Source organism: Bos javanicus, chromosome 8, assembly GCF_032452875.1.
Source record: "Bos javanicus breed banteng chromosome 8, ARS-OSU_banteng_1.0, whole genome shotgun sequence".
In the NCBI taxonomy this organism is placed as follows: domain Eukaryota; kingdom Metazoa; phylum Chordata; class Mammalia; order Artiodactyla; family Bovidae; genus Bos; species Bos javanicus.
The window spans coordinates 25,699,739-25,725,401 of NC_083875.1; the positions used below are offsets into that span (position 1 = coordinate 25,699,739).

The following is a 25,663-nucleotide window of genomic DNA, read 5'->3' on the forward strand; positions in this document are numbered from 1 at the left end:
TTTTTAACATTATACATCTATCTTTTTCAGGACACGAAGTTGATAACTCTTAGAGAGAAAAATGAAACAGTTCCTAAGAAAACACCAGAATTTAATGTAGAAGACTCTTCATCATCAAATATTGCAAAGAATACAGATAGTAGTGCATGTGGAGGGTCTCTGCCAGCTAAAAAGAGCAATCCATTCCAGAAGGAGCAAGATCATCTGGTAGAAGAGGTTAGAAAAATATTGTAATAAGTATACTGAAATATGTTATTTTCTTGATGGTGTTGGGGTTATAAGTGAAGTATAGTTAATTATTGATTAACTAGGGTATTTTTGGAAAGGAGGTCACAGATAATAAAAAAAGCAAAGTTTATCCTCCCCTAAAGTAGGAAAGATATAATGAAGTAAACTTACTTAAGATTACATCCATGGTTTAGAACCCATGTCCCATTCTATAACTATCCAAGAGTGTAAAAATAATACATGTATAATATTTTTGAATTAATCATTATATAAATTGTTGGATAGATAACACCCAATCATTATACTTTATTAAAATACTCTGTTATCTATTTCTTAGCTGAGCTTCCTCTGTTTTTGAATTTTAGAACAAAGGCTATATAATATATATTATCACTAAGCAAAAGTTTTGTCCTGCTTTTTAAATATTTCAGAAGTGAATAAATGCATGATTGTTTATGATCTTGGTTTTCTTAACCAGCTCTGTTCCTAATACTTTTCTACTTTTCACTGGTAAGTGACCGTATACTACTACTAATGCTGAGTATTAGAACTCAGTTTACATAAATTAAATGGCTAGGCTATTCTTTAATGTTATTTTTATTACATATTTCCCATTGTTTGAATTTGGATAAACAGCCAGAAAGTATATCAGCTGTTTTACATTCCTGAGCAACTGAAAGAAAATTTTGGTTTAGTGCATATTGATTCATTCATTGTTTCATGGTCTCTTAAGTATTTTTAAATCTCTAAAATTTTTTGTTTCTCTGTATTAGCTGATTGACTCTGTACTAAAGAAAAGATGGTTAGTCATTCTTTTTTTCTTTCCTGATATGGGAGGAAAGGCACATTTTTGGCTAAAAGAATTGATAGTAGCAGTGGTATGAGAAGGGATGGAAGAGGAGAGTCCTAACATCTCATAAAGCTCTGAAAAGTGAAATTAATTCTAATAGTGTTTATGACAGGGCTTCCCTGGTGTCTCAGTGGTAAAGAATCTGCCTCCTGATGCAGGAAACTTGGGTTCAATCTCTGGATTGGGAAGATCCTCTGAAGAAGAAAATGACAACCCACTCCAGTATTCTTGCTCAGGAAATCCCACGGATAGAAGAGCCTGGTGGGCTACAGTCCGTGGGGTTGCAAATGAATCAGACACAACTTAGTGACTAAACAACAACAATAGTGGTGTTTATGACAAGGAATATTTAGTGTTAGAATTCTGAGAAGCCATCTCTTTTCATGGAGGAGGGTGAACTGGAGTCAGTTTGATTATGGTTGTAGGCAGTTTCTTTTTTAGGAATCTCAGGGCACAGAGATTTTAATTTGCTTATTTTTGTTTCCTGGTTTTATTAAAATTTAGTATAGAATGCTATTTTCATATCGTACGCTTTTCTCTATTTTAAAAATATATTCCTATGTTTTGTTCACTAATTTATGAGAAAGAAGTATGTTGTCACCATAATGTACTCTATTAATAGAGGTGCTACTGTTCAGTGGACTTTAAGAAGAACCTGTATGCTTTAGAACTGGTCATTTTAGCAGATGTGGAATTGTGAAGCTCATAAGTGTGGCATATAGCTCAGATCACTGTAGTCAGAACTATCTATGTCTAAATCTTTCCAGGTATAAAGATTTATCTTTTTCTCTATGTAACAGGATATTCATTTAAGATAAGAAGGAAGGAAATGGGTTTGGGGTTTGATTTCACCTTATAGGATTGTGCCTATATAGTCTGTATGAAGTGTCTGGGAGCTACATTGTTGAGCTTATTTTTGTGCATGTTGCTGTTATTATGGCTTTTGTTGTAGTCTACCAGTGGGCTTTATATTTTTGATTTACTTTTTCTTTTCTGTTTTAGGTCGCAAGGGCAGTTTTATCTAATTCACCACAGCTCTCTGAAGAAAAAGAAGTAAAATTAGAGGAACTAATTGACTCTCTAATTTCTAACCCATTCTTAACAAGGAGTCAAATTCCCCGAACTCCAGAAAACTTGAGTAAGTTAATAATGCTTTTGGTCACTTTTCTTTCTTAGACATACTACTGTTAGAACCATGGTCTGACAGATCTTCTGAAATTCATTTTAAAATTGTTTTCTGTATCTTTCAGTTTAGTGGCATTGGCTCTATTTGTTTTGATGTGGGGGACTTTTACTGAAATACTGTGAGCACTGTCACTCATATGGCAGTACTTCAGCAGTATTATTTTGCCCTGATGACTATACAGTTTTGTGTTTGTTGTTTTACTTGGCTTTTTCCTGGAAAATATTTTAGTTGATTACTTAATAAAATCCTCTGCCTCCACATCTGATTTGTGATCAACATTTATAGAGTTGTTGTTTACTTGCTAAGTGGTGTCTGACTCTTTTTGTGTGACCCCATGGACTGTTGCCTGCTAGGCTCCTCTGTCTATGGGATCTCCCTGGCAAGGATACTGTAGTAGGTTGCCATTTCCTTCTCCAGGAGATCTCCTTGACCTGGGATCAAACCCATGTCTCCTGCATTGGCAGGAAGATTCTTTACCACTGAGCCACCTGGGAAGCCCACTTATAGAGTATGGAGGCCATATTCTTCTAGTCAACAACCAGCAGCATCAGCCAAAAACTGTGTGTACAGAGATCTCATCTATTGCTCCAAAGCTTGTCAGACTCTCCAGTAGTGTCTCCTTACAACCTGTATCACATAGGCAAAGTTCTGATATTCTTGTCCTCATGTAGGCACATCATCCTGGGTGAGTGAGTAAGTGTAATTTCCATTATACTACTAGAAATTACATATTGAAAGTTAAATGGATTCAGTTCAGGTTGAACCTAGCCACTGTATAGGTTGGTGTTTGGCAAACTACATCTTGTGAACCACATCTTCCCACTGTATGTTTTTATAAATAAAGTTGTTTTGAACACAACCTTGTTCATTTGTAGGGCTTCCCTGGTGGCTCAGAGGTTAACGCGTCTGCCTGCAGTGCGGGAGACCTGGGTTGGGAAGATCCCTTGGAGAAGGAAATGGCAACCCACTCCAGTATTCTTGCCTGGAGAATCCCATGGACTACATGGGATTCTGTAGCCTGGTGGGCTACAGTCCATGGGGTTGCAAAAAGTCAGACATGACTGAACGGCTTCACTTTCTTTCTTTGTTCATTTGTCAGCATATCTTTTATGGTTGCTTTCGCACAACAGTGACAGAACTGAACAGTTGCCACAGACAAGATGGTGTGAAAAACCTGATGTATTACTATTTGGCCCTTTATAGAAAGTTTGCTGAACCCTGGCCTAGATGGACAAGAAAATATCTTTTAAACACATGTAATTTGTATGTGCTGTGTGAAAGTATATGCATATTTCAGGAACAGCTTTTGTTTGTTGTGTGATCATTTGGAGATGTGGTTCTTTGATGTTGTTGGGCTTTGGTATATTGTGGAGCCTTGTCATTCAGCTGGCATACCTATGAACATATACTGAGTCAGCAGCTTTATCTTGAGCACGAGAAATGAAATGTTTAATTGCATGTTCTGTTTGGGAATTTATTAGCAACTTGTGTTATTTCCCTCTTCATTTAATTAGTAAGTGAAATTCGGAGCTCATGGAGAAAAGCTGTTGATACAGAAGATAACAGAAGTACAGAACCAATTCAAGTGGATACTGAACGTAGAGAAGAATTGCCAGAATCCTTACCTGTGGTGCATAATCAAAAAGAGTTTAGCATGGCCAGTTTCTTGTCAGCAGCCACTGTGTCCGATTCTAGTCATTCTCATCTGCCTGAAGAGAAAGTTGTTTCAGATTGCCTCGAGTGTGTGCCTCAGAAACCCGTGGTGACCACTTGCATAGGTGAACCAACAACACAAAATCCATCAGATTTGTTAAATAAGGACATAATTTGTATGCAAGATTTGGACTGTACAACTTTACAGAACAAACTTTTAGAAACTAGCCAAATAGAGACATTTTCCCCTGCTGTAGGCAATAGAAGAAATGTGTTAGGTAGCAGTGAAGAAGATAATATTAAAATATCAGACAAATCAAAAGCTTCTTACAAAGACTTTTCCATGTATAACAGTATGTTATGGAACTGTTTTCAGGTATCAAGTGAAATTAGTTCCAGTTTTAAAGATGGTGATTTTGGCATATTACATGAAACTCTTCCAGAAGTTGGTCACATAAGTCTTATTAGCCCCAGTAGTACAGAGGCCACTTTTAACCTGGAACCAAATAGTCCTATGCACAGTGGCATTTTCACAGAAGATGTTGTGGGAGAAAAACAGACTACTCCAGAATCAGACTTCAATTTACAGGCTACTTGCAGTGGATATGAGGCTCTGAAGAAATCTCCATCCAAGCGAAGGGAAGAAATTTACCTCTCTAATCCTGAAATACTTGAAAGACACAAACCAGAATTGAGCCTTACTCCACAAAAGATGCAGACTGATGATATGCTTAATTTTTTGGGCATTCATGATTTGCACATTGACTATACAAAACCATCTTCACGCATGTCCCTTGGTGAAAGAAAACGGTCTCTTTCACCACTAATTAAGTTTTCTCCAGTGGAACAAAGATTGAAGACCACAATACCATGTAGCCTTGGAGAACTTCTATCTAATTTAACAGGTAAGATTTAACTAGACGTGGGCATATTGACCTGTTGAAAGTTTTCTCTCAACTTCTCGTAAAAATAGTATTCAGTGACTGTTACATGATCTTGTTAATGAGACAGAATATATTCCTTATTCCTTCAGTCAGGATGAGAAAAGTGAGTCCATCATTTTTATGGGTACTTTCAGAATCTCTTGTGATGAGATGATGTATATAACTTACAACTGGTATGGGACAGGGGTGGAAAACAAAACCAAAATCCTGGAACCTGTTGCTTTTGTAATACAAACTACTGAAAACAGATCTTGTCAAAATCTTCACTAATGGAAGATGGTTCTAAAAATGTTAAGAAATATCTCAAAACTTATAGTATCTATGATTTGCTTTGAAGTAATTTGATGGGGGTGTGGTGACAAGATGGGTCAATGTACTACTTTCCTAGGGCTGCCATAACAAAGTACCACAAACTTGGTGGCTTAAGACAACAGAAATTTTTTTGTTTCTGGAGGAAACAAGTTTTGGAGGGTAGTAGTCAGGCTCACAGTGTTGGCATGACCATGTTCCCTCTGAAATCACAGAGGATGATCCTTGACTTTTCTAGCTTCTGATACTCCCAGGTGTTCTTTAGCTTGTGGCAGCGTAGTTCATCTCTGCCTCCACCTGCACATGGCATTCTCCCCTTGTGTTCTATGTACCTTCCTATAAGGATACTCGTCGTATAGACTGATAGCCCATTGTGCTCCCATCCTACTCTTAACTGAATATGTCTGCAGTGACCCTATTTCCAAATAAAGCCATATTCTGAAGTACAGGGGTTAGAACTTTAACATCAGGTACAGAACATGTACTTTAACATGAGGTACAGAAGTTAGAACTTCTTTTGGAAGGGACACAGTTCAACTTGTAACAATTAGTATTAATAATTATTGAAGCTGGATGGCAGATAAGTTTGGCTCATCATAAAGAGTTAAAAACAATTGCTCTTGGAACTGTATTCAATATCTTATAATAACCTATAATGGAAAATAATGGAAAAATATGTAATATAGTATAAAATATGTATAATGTATATGTTAAAAAATATAAAATCAATATAATATAGGTAGTAAGAAATATATAAATCACTTTGTCCATCTAAATCTAATACAATATTGTAAATCACCTGTATTTCAACAAAACAAAAACTGCTCTTAAAGCATGCTAGAACAGATATAGATCTGGTAATACAGATTATAAATCATTCTGATTTGCCCATGATAATTAAACACTGGTGTGTTAAAAAGTATTCTAGGACAGATGTACCTCTGGCAAAGAGGTCCCTCAGTGAGAATAACGGTAATTTTATCACAGTTACGTATTTGCCTGTGAACTTTTTCTGAAGACTGAAGTTTGCTATTACATGGAATTTGACATACTTTTTCTTTATAATGTTTATCCTTTTTTTTCTCTTTTTAAAATCAATTTTGCAGAAGAAGAAATCTTGAATAAGAGCCTTGATGCAGAAGTATCTCCATCTGACTCAACAAGATGAAGCAGTAGTCCAGTCAGTTTAACTGTGATGCACTTAATTTGAAGCAATGACATAAAATAAAAACTAATTTGCAGTTTAAATACACATGGGAAGTGTAACTTTTTCAAAGTCTAAAAAAGTCTTAAATAATGCCTGTTAGCCTTTTCTACTGTTTTTAGGTAAGGAGAATATGTTTGGATTTTCTTGCTTTGTATGGATAGGGGGTTGAACTGTGAAGTATTGGAAAGCAAATATCAAGTTATGTGAAGCCATTTTGGTTTCTTTCTTGAGATTCTTTATCATTTGAACTACCCAGGAAGCCAGAGTAATATTGTAAGCATGAAGTAAATGACAAGGTAGTAGGCTAATTTATTATGTCCTAATTCAGTTAATTAACATAAAGATGAGTAGTTTTTGATGTAATTTTATCAAGTGGTTTACTTAATAGCTATTAGATATATGATTTTTCTTTTTAGGGAAATAACTTCTATTAAGTGAGGAGAGTAATGTATAGTCAAAATGACAAAGTTTAAGTTTGGGAAAGCTCTAAAGAGGCTTAATGATTATTCAAGTAGGTTGGTTCTGAAAAATGATGTTTGATAGAATAAAGTGCCTGTGATGATAGTGAAGACTGGGGTAGAAAGAAAAAAGTGGACGATGACTAGATATTTTTGAGGGACAATAACTATAAATCCATTCAGTGGATTGTATAGCAGTTTTATGTTTAGACTAATTTAGACTTTGAGAATTTAACTCTAGTGTTTTATTTGAACAGAAAAAAAAAAATTAGTGTGTATTTTTTGTTGGAGGGGCACTACTTTTGGGGGAGCTAATTTGTATTGCTACTTTCCTCCTCAAAAACCATCAGTTCCCCAACTGCCTATAGAACAGCTTCAAATTAACTTGAAAAAACTGAATTTGGGGTTAAATAACTTGTTCAGTGTTACACGGCTAAGTTGGTGATGAAGCTAGGGTTTAACGCTATTTTCCTTCCTTAATAAACCAACAAGACCTCAGAACTAAAAGGCCAAGGTGTAGGATATGGCTGCAGGAGTGGGCTTTCTGGACTTTAAATGGGAGTCAGATGTGAGGTCTCTTGTATAGTGTCCTGCCTGATTTAGTCAGGCCTCCCAGCCAAGAGAAAGGCTTGTCTTTAGCATTCAGGTGAATACATGCCATTACCCTCTGTGAACCAGGAGGTTAAGTACATGCTGGAAGGGTTATAGCACCTACAGCACCCCTGTGTCTATAATGCCAGCTCTTAACCATCGCAGCTTTGTCCATTTGCCAAGAAACTGTCCAGAAGAGGAGAAAAGTTGAAGGAGAGAGTTCTGGAAGTAGATGGGCTTAATAGTTCATCTTTCATGACTCATTTTGGCTTATTTTCTTTTGTGTTGCTTGTTTGATCCAAGTTTGAAGGCCAGGCATGTGTGTGTGGGTGTGTGTGAGAAAAGACATAAGAAAAACACATATAATTACTCTATTAGCAGTGGAAAAGAAAGGAAGAGAAAAGCTTCTCCTCAGGTGGCAAATTCTTTTATTAGTTAATAGAACAAATAGGGATTCTGCAGGTCTACAAGCAAACTGTTCTTTAGTCTTAAGAAACCCAGTACTGGTAAGCTCAAAATTAATATGTTAAGGAGAAGGTGCAGCTCTCATACTAGCATCTACAAATTGCCAGGGCCATTCCTAGATACTTAATATGTGTGCATGTTAAGTTGCTTCAGTCATATCCGACTCCTGGTGACCCCATGGACTGTAGCCCACCAGGCTTCTCTGTCCATGGGATTCTCCAGGCAGGAATACTGGAGTGGATTGCCATTCCCTCCTCCAGGGGATCTTCCCCACCCAGGGATTGAACCCGAGTCTCTCACGTCTCCTGGATTGGCAAGTGGGTTCTTTACCACTAGCACCACCTGGGAAACCCAGATACTTAATAATATGTATTAGATACTTAATAATACAAATTATATCAATTAATTCTTAAACCTCTGTAAGACAGTGATATTGTACCTATTTTATAGATAATGATACCAAAGCTAGGGACCTTCTTTAAATGACTTGTCTAAGATGGACTCAAGAAATTACCTGGGATACATCTTAAAAAATGTGGATTCTGTAGGTCTAAAATGAGGATTAGAAATTTCCACTTTTAAATATGCTTCCCTGGTAATTGTTAGGCTTAATAAGAAACTTGAGAGTCAGTGCCAGGGGATATAATTCGCCTTTAGTCCTGGGGTTTCTTAAAGAAGCTAGGTACACTATTCACACCATACTGCTTTATAGATCTTAGCTGTTTGATAAGGAAACTGTTTGGCAGAAAGTGAAGAACTAAAGAGCCTCTTGATGAAAGTGAAAGAGGAGAGTGAAAAAGTTGGCTTAAAACTCAACATTCAGAAAACTAAGATCATGGCATCTGGTCCCATCACTTCATGGCAAATAAATGGGGAAACAATGGAAACAGTGACCGACTTTATTTTTTGGGCTCCAGAATCACTGCAGATGGTGACTGCAGCCATGAAATTAAAAGATGCTTGCTCCTTGGAAGAAAAGTTATGACCAACCTAGATAGCATATTAAAAAGCATACTACTTTGCCAACAAAGGTCTGTCTAGTCAAAGCTATGGTTTTTCCAGTGGTCATGGATGGATGTGAGAGTTGGACTGTGAAGAAAGCTGAGTGCCGAAGAATTGATGCTTTTGAACTGTGGTGTTGGAGAAGACTCTTGAGAGTGCCTTGGACTGCAAGGAGATCCAGCCAGTCCATCCTAAAAGATCAGTCCTGAATATTCATTGGAAGGACTTGATGCTAAGCTGAAACTCCAGTACTTTGGCTGCCTGATGTGAAGAGCTGACTCATTGGAACAGATCCTGATTCTGGGAAAGATTGAAGGTGGGAGGAGATGGGGATGACGGAGGATGAGGTGGTTGGATGGCATCACCGACTCAATGAACATGAGTTTGAGTAGGCTCCTAGAGCTGGTGATGGACAGGGAAGCCTGGCGTGCTGCATGCAGTCTTTGAGATTGCAAAGGGTCGGACATGACTGCGTGACTGAACTGAACTGAACTGAATGGAAGCTGAAGCTTACAGTAAGTGTAGGCCCTAAATTGCTGAGAATCTGAAGATCAAAATCTCTCTAGATATTAATGGATTTACAAAAACCACATTGTCAAATGAGTCATACCTGGGATAGGCTGAGAGTTTTTGGCATTCTTCCCTGTCCTTTGTATGCTAGTTGTATAAACAAAAGTATATTAAATCTGTCACTTTCTTGTAAACCATTTTGATTATGACTTATTGCTTTTAGTCTCTTCCTTGTTTGTTATTGCCTGCATACATGCCTTTTGTCCTTAAGGGACTGCTTTGATCATACCATTTTGTTTAAAATGGAAAAACCACTGGAAAAACCATTAAAATGGTAATTCTAGAATTGAATTAAAATTTAAAGGCATACAAGGTTCCCTCCATAGATTCATCTATTCCCCCTTCCACTATGGTCTCCCCTCTTTTTTTTTTTTTTTACTAAAGTGCTTTGGTCAGCATGTGTCTTTAAAAATCTTAATTCACAGTTTTGAACCTGGAACATCCTAGTTTCATCTCCCAGCTTATCACAATTATATTTGTCCTTTAGAAAGTGAAAGTCTCTTAGTCTTGTCTGACTCTTTGCGACCCCATGGACTATACAGTCCATGGAATTCTCCAGGCCAGTATACCGAAGTAGGTAGCTGTCCTTCTCCAGGGGATCTTCCCAACCCAGGGATTGGACCCAGGTCTCCCTCACTGCAGGCGGATTCTTTACCAGCTGAGCCACCAGGGAAGCCCTTTGTCCTTTAAGGTTCAGAAAAAATCTCACATTCACCTTAAAGTCTCTTTCCTTATCCATTTTCCTGTCCCTTCTCTAAAATTCCCTATGCTGCTGCTGCTAAGTCGCTTCAGTCGTGTCCTACTCTGTGCGACCCCATAGACGGCAGCCCACCAGGCTCCCCCATCCCTGGGATTCTCCAGGCAAGAACACTGGAGTGGGTTGCCATTTCCGTCTCCAGTGCATGAAAGTGAAAAGTGAAGTCGCTCAGTCGTGTCCGGCTCTCAGCGACCCCATGGACTGCAGCCCACCAGGCTCCTCTGTCCATGGGATTTTCCAGGCAAGAGTCCTGGAGTGGGGTGCCATTGCCTTCTCCAAAATCCCCTATAGCTTATGCTAATCTTTGTTCACTTAGTATTTTCCATTTATTGCTTTTATCATGTTTTTTCATGGTTGTGATTTCTCCAGTTGTATTGATTAAATACACATACACCTATGTAGATGTGTGTGTGGGGTGTGACCATACATACTTCTTTCTTAGCTGATACGTAAGTATTGGAATTGTTTCCTTTGCCTTCTGTATGATGGAATTAAAGTAATGGTAAAGAGGGAGGGCTACTTTATTGCTATAAGAGTACTTTTTCTCATTACAACAGAATGTACTTTTATTCACTATTGATAAGATGAAGGTGTATAAACTGACTTTTGTATTAGTATGAAACTTCAGATAATGCCTGTTGCTGCTAAGTCACTTCAGTCGTGTCCAACTCTGTGCAACCCCATAGATGGCAGCCCACCAGGCTCCTCCGTCCCTGGGATTCTCCAGGCAAGAACACTGGAGTGGGTTGCCATTTCCTTCTCCAATGCACACATGCATGCTAAGTCACTTCAGTCATGTCCAACTCTGTGCGACCCCATAGACAGCACCCCACCAGGCTCCTCCGTCCCTGGGATTCTCCAGGCAAGAATACTGGAGTGGGTTGCCATTTCCTTCTCCAGTGCACACATGCATGCTAAGTCATTTCAGTTGTGTCCGACTCTGTGCAACCCCATAGACAGCACCCCACCAGGCTCCTCCATCCACAGGATTCTCCAGGCAAGAATACTGCCTATATGTCCTAATTGTTTTAAATGCTTAAAGAGGACAAGCAAAAAATATTGCTCAACGTGAAAACTGTTATCAAGTGGAATAAAAACTAGATCATGTTAAAGAAAATCAATTTGGGGGAATTTAATTAAAAACAAAAATACAAGTATTTTGAAACCATTCTTTACCATGTATTTTGTAACCATGATCTTTGGAATTTTAATCCTTGAGAACTATATAAAAGGAATCACTATTTTTTCCCCTAAGTATACTAAAATAAAATTTAAGGACATTTTCCTTAATGTAAAAGTATTTGCTAAAGTAAAATTCTCTTTCACATTAAGTTGCCAATATATAGTTGATACACCTTTTTTCTTATGCACTGTCAATGTCAAAGCCACATCCTAAATTTAAAATATCTGTGAGTCCTCCATGGGACTATTTGTAAATGTTTTACATACTACAGTTTTGAATAAACATAGCACCTAGCTCTAGAGTATTAAATGTGGAATTTAAAATGACTTTTAAAAGTACATCTATACTATTAGTTTAATAATGTCTGAATAGCTTCTTGCCCTTCATAGGTAGGGACCCTGTTATCCACAGTTGCTGCTATAAAGGATTTAATAAATGTTAAATAACTTTATAAAGGTTTGGAAATTCCCTATCACTTACATTACATGTCTGTATATAGAGATAATGCCTCATTTGTAAAATGAGAGGTGAGAAGAGGTGTTTTGTCTCTAAGATATTTAGATTTCATTTAAAACAATATATGAGGCAGCTGAAACAGGGCATTTTAGGTCTTTTTTATTTCTCTATATCACATTGCCAACTCAAAACAGGAACCTTAGAATTCTTCCCTGAAAGTATGTAATCAAAGAATCGGATTGAAAATTATTCAATTTCCAGATAAATACAGATGGGAAAGTGATCTTGCCCAAGGCGAAACACTATTCTTTAAGAGAAGTCACTTACTAGGCTTCAGTTTACACAATCTATGAAATTTGGGAAATTATATGAAGGAATAATGTATGGCTAAAATGCTAGGATTTTTATGATTAACTTTTTTGTCAATGGAGGAAGTAGTGGCATGTAAGGGGCAAGGATCTGCAATTTCACTGCCTAAGTTGCAGCTGTATGACCTTAATAAGGTCATGGCAGTTTTCTCATCTTTTAACAGAGATAAAAGTAATCTGCCTTACAAATTATGGTTAGATAAGAAAATGCACATTAAGTCTTTAAGAATACCTGGGATTTAGTAGGTAGCTCCTATTTTGCCAGGCTTCACACATCCAGTAATTTGGCAGTGGGGGGAAGAATGGTTCAGTAGGTAGTATTGGCAACTGACACATTAGTATGTGCCAGGCCCTATTCTAAATGCTTTCCATATTGTTTTAATCCAGTGAAGCAGTGCTATTCTTATCCACATTTTACAAATGAGGGAACAAACAGTAAAATAAAGTACTTAGTTCATGGAGACAGTAAGTGAAGGCACTAGAATACTAGTGCTAGAATACTAACTCAGCTCAGGTGATAAAGCTCCAGAGACCATTCTCTTAACCACACTGCTGCAGTTGCTAAGTAACATCCTTAAGGCGATGGGGGAGCCAAGATAACACAATCAAATTTACCAGTTAAGCAATACCTGTGGGCAGTCAGAATCTACAGCTTTAATATTAACCACCTTCAAATTATTTCAAATAAGACCATATTTTAAACTGCTAACAGCAAATGTTTATTCATGATTGAAGCCAGAAGAATTTATAAACGCATTTTAATACCTTGCTGATAAAATAACATTACATCTTTGCAACCTTGTAAGGAATACAGAAGATATTGTAAAGGCTTTGTGTATCTACTATAACCAGGTAATCAGAACACACATACACACATACACCACCACCCACTTTAGTGTTACCCCATACCAACTTTTCAGAAAGGCCATCTTTAAAGCTCTACTGGATAACTGAGTAAATAGAGTCCAAAAGACTGGGGAGAAGGGAAGAAAGATGAAAATGATAAGCAGCACACATTTCAAAGCCCACTTATAAGCACACGACATTATGAATATTGAAAAAAAAGGGGTGGGGGGAAGGCAATTAAGCATTTTCAGAGAGCGTATTTTGGCAATATTCAACGCATAAGGAGGCTGTGCTTGGGACCATCCACTCTCTCCAGCTTCTCAAAGTGTTTCCTGGCATTGCGAATGTTGATCAGAGTAGCCGCAGAAGGGATCGACGGATCCGACATAACCACCATCACGTACGTGTTTGATGTGAAGATGTCGATGAAAGCAGCGAAGTTAGAATTCCTAACTTCCATGCTCTGGAAAGAAGCGGCCAATTTACTGCAGCTCAGCTTGAACTGCTTAATTATGTTGCTGATCTTCTCGAATCGGTGGACATCACGCTGCTCTTTGCACTGGTAATGGGAGATGACCAAGAACGTGGCTCTCTCGAACAGCAGAACTTCATCGGCCTCAATAATCTGGGCAAAATTCCTGAGATTCATCTCCAGCTGCTGGACATTTGGAATCAGCTGATAGACAATACTGGACCAGGCTTTGTAGAGCGTTTCATCCCAGATGGATGTTCGAAAACAAGCACACTCCAGCGGGCGAGACAAACGCCTCAGGTCTTCCTCTCGCTCTTTAAAAATCAGGTCACGCTGATCTTCCTGAACCAGATCCATCTTGTGCACCAAGCAGAAGATTTTGGCATCAGGAGAGTTCTGGAGGATGGCCTCCAGGCACGACTGGTAATAATGCATGTCCTTTTCCAGTTCGCGGCTCTCCACGTCGAACACATAAATCAGAACCTCGACATTACGGAAGATGTTGTCTCGCTGGCTGGTGAAGTAATTTTCCATGAAGGTGTCCTGACCGCCACAGTCCCACAGATTCAGCACTAGGTTGCCCAGGAATCGGACGTGGGAGTGCTCCACATCAATGGTGGCACCCAGGCGCCGGGTGTCGCGAGCGATGTAATTGGCAAAGATAATCGACCTCATGCTGGTCTTCCCCGACCCGCTCTTCCCCATTAACAGCACCTTTTTCTTCATGGCTGTATTTGGCATCACCCGCCGGAGCTGCCGCGGACTGGGCCTCTGGGCGCGGCCTAACTGCAGCGCAGACGGAGGGAGGGGGAGCCGGGGATTTCCGGGGCTCAGCCGGCTGGGCCGCGCCTCTGTACAGCTGGGGAAGCCGAAGGGCCGAGCTCGGCTCTGGGAAGGGCCGCGTCCGGTGAGCTCTTTCCCTGGGGAGAGCGCCACGGGGCGGACGGCTGCAGCAGCTCCGAAGAAACGAGCGCCTTCCGGGGAGAGAAGTCTCTGAGCCTCCGCAGCCACCCACTTCCGGCGGCGATCTCGCGAGAACCCGCACTCTCGAGCGTCGCTGCCGGAAGAGCTTTGAAAAACCGCTCTATTAATGAGACCCAGTACAAACCACCCGAAGGAGAGATTGGAAGGGGAACACAGGACTCGGGTGTTCTGTTCTCCTATTTAAACTGAGCTTACGGTCGCAAAATTGTACGTGCGTGGGCAGTTGGGAGAATTGCTGCCACCTCGTGGCCGGAAAAAGCACAGCACCCCACTATGGGCGGTGTACTTTTGGGTGGTTTTAACCTCCTGGCAACCCACTCCAGTACTCTTGCCTGGAAAATCCCATGGACAGAGGAGCCTGGTAGGCTGTAGCCCATGGGGTCGCAAAGAGTCGGACACGACTGAGCAACTTGACTAACCTCCCCTGGAGTAGGAAATGGCAACCCACTCCGGTATTCTTGCCTGGAAAGTCCCATGGACAGAGGAGCCTGGAGGGCTACACAGTCCTTGGGGTCGCAGAAGAGTCGGACGCGACTAATCGACTAAACAAAAACAATGTGGTGATAGCACCTTAAACCTACTCTCTTAGTAAATTTCCAGCATTCAATACAGTGCTGTTAGTCATCGTGTTGTAGGTTAGATCTCTAGACTTATTCTTCGTGCGTAACTGCAACTTTGTATCCTTTGACTATTATCTCCCCATCACCCTCGTTTCCCCTACCTGGTAATAATTATTCTTTCTGCTGCTATGTGTTTGACTTTTTTAGATTCTAAAGATAAGTGAGATCATGCAAAGTTTTTTTCTTTTTATGTCTGGGTTATTTCACTCAAGGCTGATGCCCTCCAGTTTCATCCCTGGTGTTGCAAATGACAGGATCTCCGTTTTAAAGATTGCGTAGTATTCCCGTTGTATATATGTAAATCACCATTTCTTCTTTTTTTTTCAACGTAAACATTTTTCTTTTGTTTTTATGTTTAAAACAACATATCTTCATTTTCTGAACCACCAAGAGTATTTTCTAACACCATATTCTACAAGTGGATATTGACATACATTTTAGTTAAAATATATCAACAAAAGAATTCCTGCTGGAAGTTGAACATTTTGGGGTTTTCAGTTCAGTCGCTCAGTCGTGTCGGACTCTTTGTGACCCCATAAACCGTGGCATGCCAGGCCTCCCTGTCCATCACCAACTTTTGGAGTTCACCTAAACCCATGTCCATTGAGTTGGTGATGCCATCCAACCATCTCATCCTCTGTTGTCCCCTTCTCCTCCTGCCCTCAATCTTTCCCAGCATCAGGGTCTTCTCAAACGAGTCAGCTCTTCACATCAGGTGGCCAAAGTATTGGAGTTTCAGTCCCACCAATGAACACCCAAGACTGATCTCCCTTAGGATGGACTGGTTGGATCTCCTTGCAGTCCAGGGGACTCTCAAGAGTCTTCTGCAACACTACAGTTCAAAAGCATCAATTCTTCGGTGCTCAGTTTTCTGTATAGTCCAACTCTCACATCCATCCATGACCACTGGAAAAACCATAGCCTTGACTAGATGGACCTTTGTTGACAAAGTAATGTCTCTGCTTTTCAATATGCTGTCTAGGTTGGTCATAACTTTCCTTCCAAGGAGTAAGCGTCTTTTAATTTCATGGCTGCAATCACCATCTGCAGTCATTTTGGAGCCCAGAAAAATAAAGTCAGCCACTTTTCCCATCTATTTGCCATAAAGTGATGGGACTGGATGTCATGATTTTAGTTTTCTGAATGTTGAGCTTAAAGCCAACTTTTTCACTCTCCTCTTTCACTTTTATCAAGAGGCTCTTTAGTTCTTCTTCACTTTCTGCCATAAGGGTGGTGCCATCTGCATATCTGAGGTTTTAGTATTCAGTTTATTTAAGTTCTTCTAGTACTTACATTGGATTATGGTGATTCCCCTCAGCCCCTTTCCACAGTGTTATTGAACTATGACATTGTATTGATATTCATTTTAGCTGTACAGCCTAATAATTTGATATATGTATATCTTACCAACTGATTACCACAGTAAGTTTAGTTAACACCCATCCCCTCACATAGTTGCAATTTTTTCTTGTAATAATAACTTTTAAGATCTATTCCTTTTAGCAAATTTCAAATATACAATATTGTTAACTATAGTCACCATGATTGACTATAACTATTTAGTTAACAATGCATTACATGCCCAGACTTATTTATGTATAACTGGGAGTTTGTACTTTTAGACCACTTTCACCCACTTTTCCCACCTCCTAAAACCCCACCTCTGGCAACAACCAATATGTATATATGAGTTTAGATTTTTAGATTCCACATATAGATGAGATCATGTGTCGACTTATTTAACTTAGTATAAGGCCTTTAAGGTCTATCCTTGTTATTGCAAAAGGCAGGATTTTCTTCATCTTTATGGCTGAATTTCCACTCTCCTTGATATTTATTGATATATTAATATCAATCATATTTTCTTTATTCATTCATCCTTCAATGGACACTTGGGTTGATTCCACCTCTTTTTTCCTTTTTTGACAAGTTGTGTGGCATGAGGGATCTTAGTTCTCTGACCAGGGATTGAACCTATGTCCCTGCATTGGGAGTGCAGAGTCTTAACCACTGGACTGCCAGAAAGTCCCTGATTCTCACTTCTTGGCTATTGTAAATAATCTTGCAGTGGACATGAGGGTGCGGATACCTTTTTGAGATAGTGATTTTCTTTTCTTTTACTATGTACCTAGAAGCAGAATTTCTGAATCATATGACAATTCTATTTTCAATTTTTTGAAGAACCTCGAGACTGTTTGCCACGGTGGCTGCACTGATTTGCATTTCCATCAACAGTACAAGGGTTCCTTTTCTCTGTATCCTCACCAACATTTGACATTTGTGGTTTTTCTAGTGATATCCATTGTAAGGTGATATCTCATTGTAGTTTTACTATGTATTTCGCTGATGATTAACGATGTTGAGCATCTTTTCGTATGCCTGTTGGCCATCTGTATGTCTTCTTTGGGAACATGTCTATTTAGGTCTTCTGCCCCATTTAAAAAAGTAGGTTGTTTGTTTTTTTGATGTTAAGTTGTATGAGCTCAACATAAGGGGTTAGTATTTTGGGTATTAACCCCTTATCAATCATATAATTTGCAAATGATTGTCTTTTTGTTTTATTGATAGTTTCCTTTGCTCAGCTGGTAAAGAATCTGCCTGCAATGCCGGAGACCTGGGTTTTATCCCTGGGTTGGGAAGATCTCCTGGAGAAGAGAAAGGCTACCCACTCCAGTATTCTGACCTGGAGAATTCCATGGACTGTACAGGCCATGGGTCCCAAAGAGTCAGACAAGTGACTAAGCAATTTTCACTTTCACTTTCTTGTCCAAAAGCTTTTGAGTTTTTTTGTTTAGTTTTGCTTTTATTTCCTTTGCTTTTAGGAATTAGATCCAAAAAAATATTGCTACTATTTATGTCAAAGGGTGTTTGTTCTACTTTTATTTTCTTCTAGGAGTTTTATAGTTTCTAGTCAGTCTTACATTTAGGTCTTAATTCAGTCTGAGTTTATTTTTGTATATGGTGTTAGTTTCATATATAATGTTAATTTCATTCTTTTACAAATAGCTGTTCAGATTCTCCAGCACCCACTTATTGAGGAGGCTGATTTTTCTCCTTTTTTTATTCTTGCCTTTGTCTTAAGTGCATGGATTTATTTCTGGGCTGTCTTTTCTGTTCCGTTGATCTATGTGTCTGTGTTTGGAAGCACAACTGCTTTTTATGCATGAATTTTGAATCCTGTAACTTTACTGAATTTGTTTAATAGTCCTAAGATATGTATGTGTGTGTGTGTGTGTTTAGGGTTTTCTATGTATAAGATCATGTCACTGTACAGTGAGAATTTTACTTCCTCCTTTCTGATTTGGATTCCTTTTATCCTTTTTTTTGTCTGATTGATATTTACAGTATTTCTAGTACTGTGTTAAATAGAAGTGGCAAGAGTGAGAATTCTTGCCTTGTATTGAATCTTAGAAAAGAAGTTTTCTGTTTTCTCCCCCTTGTTTATAATGTTGTCTGTGACTTTTCGTAAATGGCGTTTATTATGTTGAGGAAATTTCCTTTTGCATCTACTTTGTTGAGAATTTTTATTATGAATGGAAGTTGAATGTTGTCAAATGCTTCTTCTGCACCTGTTGAGATGAACATGTGATTTTGATGTTTCATTTTAATGTGGTGTATCACACTGATTAATTTACATATGTTAAAAGAGCCCTGTATCTCAGTGGGGCAACTAAGCTATCTGTCTTACTGCTAAGCATGATGTTAGTTGTAGCTTTTTTGCAGATGTTCTTTATTAGGTTGAGGAATTGCCCTTCTTTTAAAAAGAATTTAATTCACTTATTTTTGGCTGCTCTGGGTCTTCAATGCTGTGCATGGGCTTTTCTCTAGTCGTGGTGAGCGGGGGCTACTTTCTAGTTGCGAGGTGTGGGTGTCTCATTTTGCTGGCTTCTCTTGTTGTGGAGCACGGGCTCTGGGCATACCACCTTCAGTAGTTGTGGCTCGTGGGCTTGAGAGCATGGGCTCAGTAGTGGTACATGGGCTTAATTGCACGTTGGCATGTAGAATCTTCCTGGACCAGGGATTGAACCCGTGTCCCCTGCGTTGGCAAGTAGATTCTTAACCACTGGACCACCAGGGAAGTCCTCCAAAGAAGCTCCCTTCTTTTCCTAATTTCCTGAGGAATTTGTAAAAAAACAAAACCAAGAATGGGCATTGGATTTTGTTAATGCCTTTCCTGAATCACTGAGAGATCAAGTATTTTTGTCTTTCATTCTGTTGATGTGGTATATTACATTAATTGATTTTTCCAGTATTAAAACAGCCTTGTATTTCTGGGATAAACTCCTCTTGGTCATGGAATATAATCCTTTATATATATTGCTGGTTCAGTTTGCTGATATTTTAAAAAGAGATAGTGGTCTGTAGTTCTTGTGTGATACTTTTGCCTGGCTTTGGAATCAGAGTAATACTGGCCTTATAGAATTAATTGGGAAGTGTTTCTTTATTTTCTTTTTTAAATTTTAAAGTAATTTATTTTAATTGGAGGCTAATTACTTTATAATATTGTGGTGGTTTTTGCTATACATTGACATGAATCAGCCACTGGTGTACATGTGTCCCACATCCTGAACCCCCACCCACATCCCTCCCCACCCCATCCCTCTGGGTTGTCCCAGAGCACTGTCTTTAAGTACCCTGCTTCATGCATCAAACTTGTACTGTTCATCTATTTTACATATTGTAATATACATGTTTCAGTGCTATTCTTTCATATCGTCCCCCCTCACTTTCTCCCACATAGTCCAAAAGTCTGTTCTTTATATCTGTGTCTCTTTTGCTGCCCCGAATATAGGGTCATCATTACCATCTTTCCAAATTCCATATATATGTGTTAATATACTGTATTGGTGTTTCTCTTTCTGACTTAACTTCACTCTGTATAATAGGTTCCGGTTTCATTCACCTCATTAGAATTGACTCAAATGCATTCTTTTTTCCATTGTGTGTATGTACCACAACTTCCTTAGCCATATGTCTGCCGATGGGCATCTAGGTTGCTTCCATGTTCTGGCTATTGTAAACAGTGCTGCAGTGAACATTGGGGTACATGTGTCTCTTTCAATTCTGGTTTCCTTGGTGTATATGCCCAGCAGTGGGATTTCTGGGTAGTCCTTTCTGGCAGTCCTTTTTCCAGTTTTTTTTTTAAGGAATCTCCATACTGTTTCTTTATTTTCTAAAAGATTATGTGTAGGATTTGTATCATTTCTTTCTCAAATATTTGATAGGATTCACTAGGTCACCCTATTTATCCTTCTTGATACTTAACACAGTCCATAATGATACTCTTGGGTAATATTTTGGTCACCTGCTTCTCCTATGTTAAATTCCGTGAGGCCTCTGTCCCTTGTCTCTGTCATTCAGTGGAGTGTCTGGTTCGTCATAAGAGATCAATAAGTGTTTGTGGAATGAATGGTAGATGCCCGATTTACATGTCATAATGGGCTAGTCTTCTCCTGGTGCCAATGAAGTTAAGCAATTCCAAATGGTTAGAGATGCTAAAAAAAAAAGACAATCTTGCTGAAGTACTTTGTACTCAGAGGAGTAACTGTAGATTTTTAACAATATTCCACAAAGGGTAGACTTTCAGGTGGTATATATAGCAGTATATTTGAATGGGTTATAAGGCTGGAAAAAAATTGTGTAGCTTCACTGAATGTCAATTTTACAAAAAGATTTTGGGGAAATATTAAAGATGGCCATATTGTTACTGAAAGAGTGTGTGTGGGTCTGACTGCTTGCTGCCTCAAAGCCAGTAAACAGGCCAGTTTGGTGGAAAGGAAAATTTGCTTTAATTTGGTTGCTGGCAACTGTGGGGGAAGGGTGGTGGACATTTGTCCGAAGGCTGACTCGCCCCCCCACCCCTCCCCACACCTGCCCCATCTTGCCAGCAACCAGTGGGGCAAGAGATTTTACAGGTAGAAGGAGGGGACTACATACAGAAACAGTACATGGCTCTGACAGTCATCTTCAAATTGGTCATCTGGGTAGTTTTAGGTATAGTTAATCTTCACTTCCAAGGTCTGTTTGTTCCCATTTCCTTGAGGCCAGTTCTTGGAACTGTGGCAACTCGTGTCCTGGGTACAGTCTGGTCATTATGTAGTTAACGTCTCCACCTGGTGTTTTAGTATTTGTAAGACAGCTCACAGGATAGGGCTCAGAATATTATCTATAGTGCTGAGAAAGAACCAAAGGTCCTCAGCTATGCTTAGTGACTACATTTATTATTATTTAGTCTCTTTTGACTGTTTTCCTTTGTTTCTGCATTTCTCACTTCTCTGATTAAACTTATTCTTTGACTAAAGGTTTCCACAGACAAAAGGCAGGCAGAGGGTGTGGTGGGGGGGCAGCGGGCAAGGACCATAGATTCCTCTCTGCTTCAATATTAAGAAATGAATACAAAATTTTAAGATGAAATACCATTTTCAGTGGTCCTTAACGTCTCCAGGTTACCCATTCATTCTTTTTCCTGGGTGGAAAAGTTTGAAAAGAATTCAAGGGCTTGCTCAACTCTAGTACTCAGTACCTGTGTTATCTTGGGTGAGTTTACCGCTTAGCTTCAGTTTTCTTATTTGTAATATGGGTATGATAGATTTATGTCAGTTTTAAACATAGACAAGAGAACTTAAGGGAAAGAACACAAAGCTGATAATGCATAGCAAATGACTGTAAATTCTTCATAGGAAGGGACATTTGGGAACCCAATTAGAGAGGTGTTTATACAGGTTAGAGCTGCATTGTCTGGAACTGATGAAACATGAGCAGTAAGTGTCACAAGGAGACAGAGGAAAGGTAGTCTGTCCAGCACCAGCTCTACAGAAGTACTGGTGCTGAGGCCATTTTTGAGGCCAAAAATGAGGCCATTTTTATCCTTACCATCTTCATCTTTCAAGATCTCCACCCTCTCTTGAGAGCAGGGATGGGGGAAGTTGGGAGGGCCGTGGGTTAATTGACAAAGTTGCTACCTGTAAGGGTGGTCTGAATGGGGGCTGGAGGCATGAGCGTGCCATTCTTCTGGAAGAGTCATAGATAATCTTTAAGGACCAAGGGAAGGCTGGTGTTCATCACTGCAGTTCCTCTGTAAGGCCCATGTGATGTTCTCTGTTAATGACAAGGGATGGCATGCAGGCTTTTCCTTGGCTTCCAATATCTCCCACACTTCCATCTTGTCCCCTCAGGTTTCACCCTCCCCTTTCAGGCCCTGACCTCCTACTGAGAAGGCAAGGAGCAGCTTCAACTTCCCTGTTTTTAAGCATGATGGGTAAGCTTTGCTCCCCTCTGGATCTCCCGCTTTGACTTTTCAGAGCTGGGGTTGGCAAACTTTCTCTGTAAAAAGTCTTAACAGTAAATATTTTAGCTTTCATGGGCCAAGAGGCAAAATCAGGAATATTTCCACAAATTTTTGGACAAAATCCAAAACTTAATTTGTAGACGCAGAAACTCAGTTTTATAGTTTAGTGGGTCATGTTAGTTTCATGGGTCATGTAATATTTTTTCGATTTTTCTCAAACATTAAAAATGGAGGGACTTCCCTGGTGATCCAGTGGCTAAGATTCTGCACTCCAATGCAGGGAACCTGGCTTCGACCCCTGGTCAGGGAATTAGATCCCACATGCCGCAAGTAAGAGTTCATATGCTGCAACTAAGACCCAGCACAGTGAAATGAGTATGAAAATATGTAACTATTTAAATATATATATATATGTATGTATAAACATTCTTTGTTTGCTGGCCATACAAAGACATGTAGCTGGCTGAATCTGGCCCGTTGGCAATAGTTTGCTGACCTCTATTCTGGAGCTTTACATGGAAGAAAAAAATCCAAACAAACTCTGAAGTCTTCTGCAGTCTAAAATGCCTGTGACTTACTAATGCAGTCTTTCACAAAAACTATTGAAGGTTACTTTCATGGTAGTCCAGTGGCTAAGACTCTGCACTCCCAATGCAGGGGGCCTGGATTTGACCCCTGGTCAAGGTATTAGATCCCATATGCTGCAACTAAGTGTTCGTAGGCCACAATTAAAAAATTGCACATGCTGGAGTTGAAGATCCCACATGCTGAAATGAAGATGGAAGATCCCATGTGCTGCAACTAACACCCAGTGAAGCCAAACAAGTAAATAAATACATAACTATTATAAAAAACATAAAAACGTTTCTTGGTTTGCTGGTCATACAAAGACAGGTGGCGGGCTGAATTCAGCCTGTTGGAAATAGTTTGCTGACCTCTATTCTGGAGGTTTGGGGCTTCCCAGGTAGCGTTAGTGGTAAAGAACCTGCCTGCCAATGCAAGAGACATAAGAGACATGGGTTCGATCCCTTGGTTGGGAAAATCCCCTGGAGGAAGGCATAGCAACCCACTCCAGTATTTTTGCCCGGAGAATCCCATGGACAGAGGAGCCCGGTGGGCTACAGTCCACAGGGTCACAAAGTGTTGGACATGACTGAAGCAACTTAGCACACACATTCTAGAGACTTACACGAAAGAAAAAAAAATCCAAAAACACTCAAGTCTTCTGCAGTCTAAAATGCCTCTGACTTACTGAAGCAGTCTTTCACAAAAACTAATGGTGGTGGTGGTGGGGCCTCCCTGGTGGTCCCATGGCTAAGACTGTGCTCCTGGTGTAGGGGGCCTGAGTTCCACCCCTGGTCAGGGACTAGATCCAACATGCCACAGCTAAGAGTTCTCACCCACAACAGCGTCAAAGATGCCAAGTGCCCCCAACCGAGACCCAGTGCAGCCAAACAAACAACCAAACCAAACCCAAACATCTAATGCAAGAGTTAGGAAGTGTGGGGAAGATAAAGCATGGGATTGTCAATACTTGAAGCTCTCATGTCTCCTAACTGGAAAAGCATGTTTCTTTCCAGAGCAGCTGGTAGAGCAGTGCCTCTGTAGCTTGCTTCTGATCCAAATCACTAGGCTTCTTGTTGAAACTAGGGTCCCAGATTAAAAAGTTTGATGCCAGTGGCTTCTGGGCAGGATCTGTAGTGGTTCTCAGGGTGAGGATAGCTGAAGAAACACTATACCAGGGGCTGACTAGTTATAGAGAGGGCAAAATAATCTCTCAAACTGTGCTTCTCAAAGTGTGGTCCCTGGCCTAGCAGCATCTGTGTGGCTCAGATCTTGTTAGGCCCACCCAGACCTATTGCTAAGAGAAATATCAATAACCTCAGATATTCAGATGACACCACCCTTATGGCAGAAAGTGAAGAAGAACTAAAGGGCCTCTTGGTGAAAGTGAAAGAGGAGAGTGAAAAAGTTGGCTTAAAACTCAACATTCAGAAAACTAAGATCATGGCATCTGGTCCCATCACTTCATGGAAAATAGATGGGGAAACAATTTTGGGGGCTCCAAAATCACTGCAAATGGTGCCTGCAGCCATGAAATTAAAAGACATTGGCTCCTGAAGAAAAGTTATGACCAACCTAGACAGTATATTAAAAAGCAGAGACATTACTTTGCCAACAAAGGTCCATCTAGTCAACGCTATGTAGTCATGTATGGATGTGGGAGTTAGACTATAAAGAAAGCTGAGTGCCGAAGAATTGATGCTTTCGCACTGTGGGGTTGAAGAAGACTCTTGAGAGTCCCTTGGACTGCAAGGAGATCCAATCAGTCTATCCGAAAGGAAATCAGTCCTGAATATTCATTGGAAGGACTGATGCTGAAGCTGAAACTCCCATACTTTGGGCACCTAAAGCGAATAACTGACTCATTTGAAAAAACCCTGATGCTGGGAAAGATTAAAGGTGGGAGGAGAAGGGGATGACAGAGGATGAGATGGTTAGATGGCATCACTGACTCAATGGACATGAGTTTGAGTAAACGCCGGGAGTTGGTGATGGACAGGGAGGCCTGGCGTGCTGTATGTAGTCCATGAGGTTGCAAAGAGTCAGACACGACTGAGCCACTCAACTGAACTGAGACCTACTGAATCAGAAACTTGGGGGTGGCTTGGGCAATCTGGCTTTCATCAAGCCAGGTGATTCTGATGCAGGCTCAAACTTGAGGACCACGGCCCAGCATCATTACTAGCACCTGGGGGAATGACTGAGCACCCAGTGAGCAGTTAAGCCCCTGGCGCCCTGTAACTGCTTTGTTCTCATAGAGCAAGGTCTATGGGGGGAGCTGCAGGCATGATTTCCACAAGAAAGATCTGGAAATGGTGTTTTAGTCCAGTCTTCTGGAAATCAGTGGGTGGGTGCCTTTCTATACCCAGGGGCACCATAGGTTCTAGAGATAAAAAATGCCACCTAGTGTGATGACAGTGGGGTTTTCAGCCTTTTTTGTCCACGTGAGCAGGCTGCTTGAGGACTTGTACACCCAGGAACTTTCCAAAGTCCTCATGTCCTTCGCTTTCCCTGGGATTTCAACAAGGCCCAGTGAGGGACCTTGGTCCTGGACCCGCCAGACAAGCCGCGGGAAGCTTCCTGACCTCACAAACGCAGGTGCTTGTGCCCTCACTGCCACCCACAGGTGTATCTCATGACCCGGGTGATGTCACAGAGGCCC

The 25,663-nt window shown here is 40.2% G+C and overlaps 2 protein-coding genes across 4 annotated transcripts in view; one reads left to right on the forward strand and one right to left on the reverse strand.

Annotated features, from left to right (window-relative positions):
* The window catches only part of HAUS6 (HAUS augmin like complex subunit 6), a 42,656-nt gene extending 33,059 nt beyond the window's left edge, over window positions 1–9,597 (forward strand). For 2 of the 3 annotated variants that reach the window (XM_061425208.1, XM_061425209.1), the window contains 4 exons: window positions 31–216; window positions 2,081–2,216; window positions 3,779–4,822; window positions 6,277–9,597. In XM_061425208.1, coding sequence (XP_061281192.1) covers window positions 31–216; window positions 2,081–2,216; window positions 3,779–4,822; window positions 6,277–6,338 — 1,428 coding nt within the window. In that variant the 3' untranslated portion in view covers window positions 6,339–9,597. The remainder of the gene's footprint in view (window positions 1–30; window positions 217–2,080; window positions 2,217–3,778; window positions 4,823–6,276) is intronic. The other variant, XR_009737973.1, reaches the window with a different exon arrangement.
* A 3,371-nt stretch (window positions 9,598–12,968) lies between these two features.
* RRAGA (Ras related GTP binding A) lies at window positions 12,969–14,733 on the reverse strand. Its single transcript, XM_061425210.1, has one exon. It carries the CDS (start codon window positions 14,284–14,286, stop codon window positions 13,345–13,347), a length of 942 nt encoding a protein of 313 aa, XP_061281194.1. The 5' UTR covers window positions 14,287–14,733; the 3' UTR covers window positions 12,969–13,344.
* Between the last annotated feature and the right edge of the window lie 10,930 nt (window positions 14,734–25,663).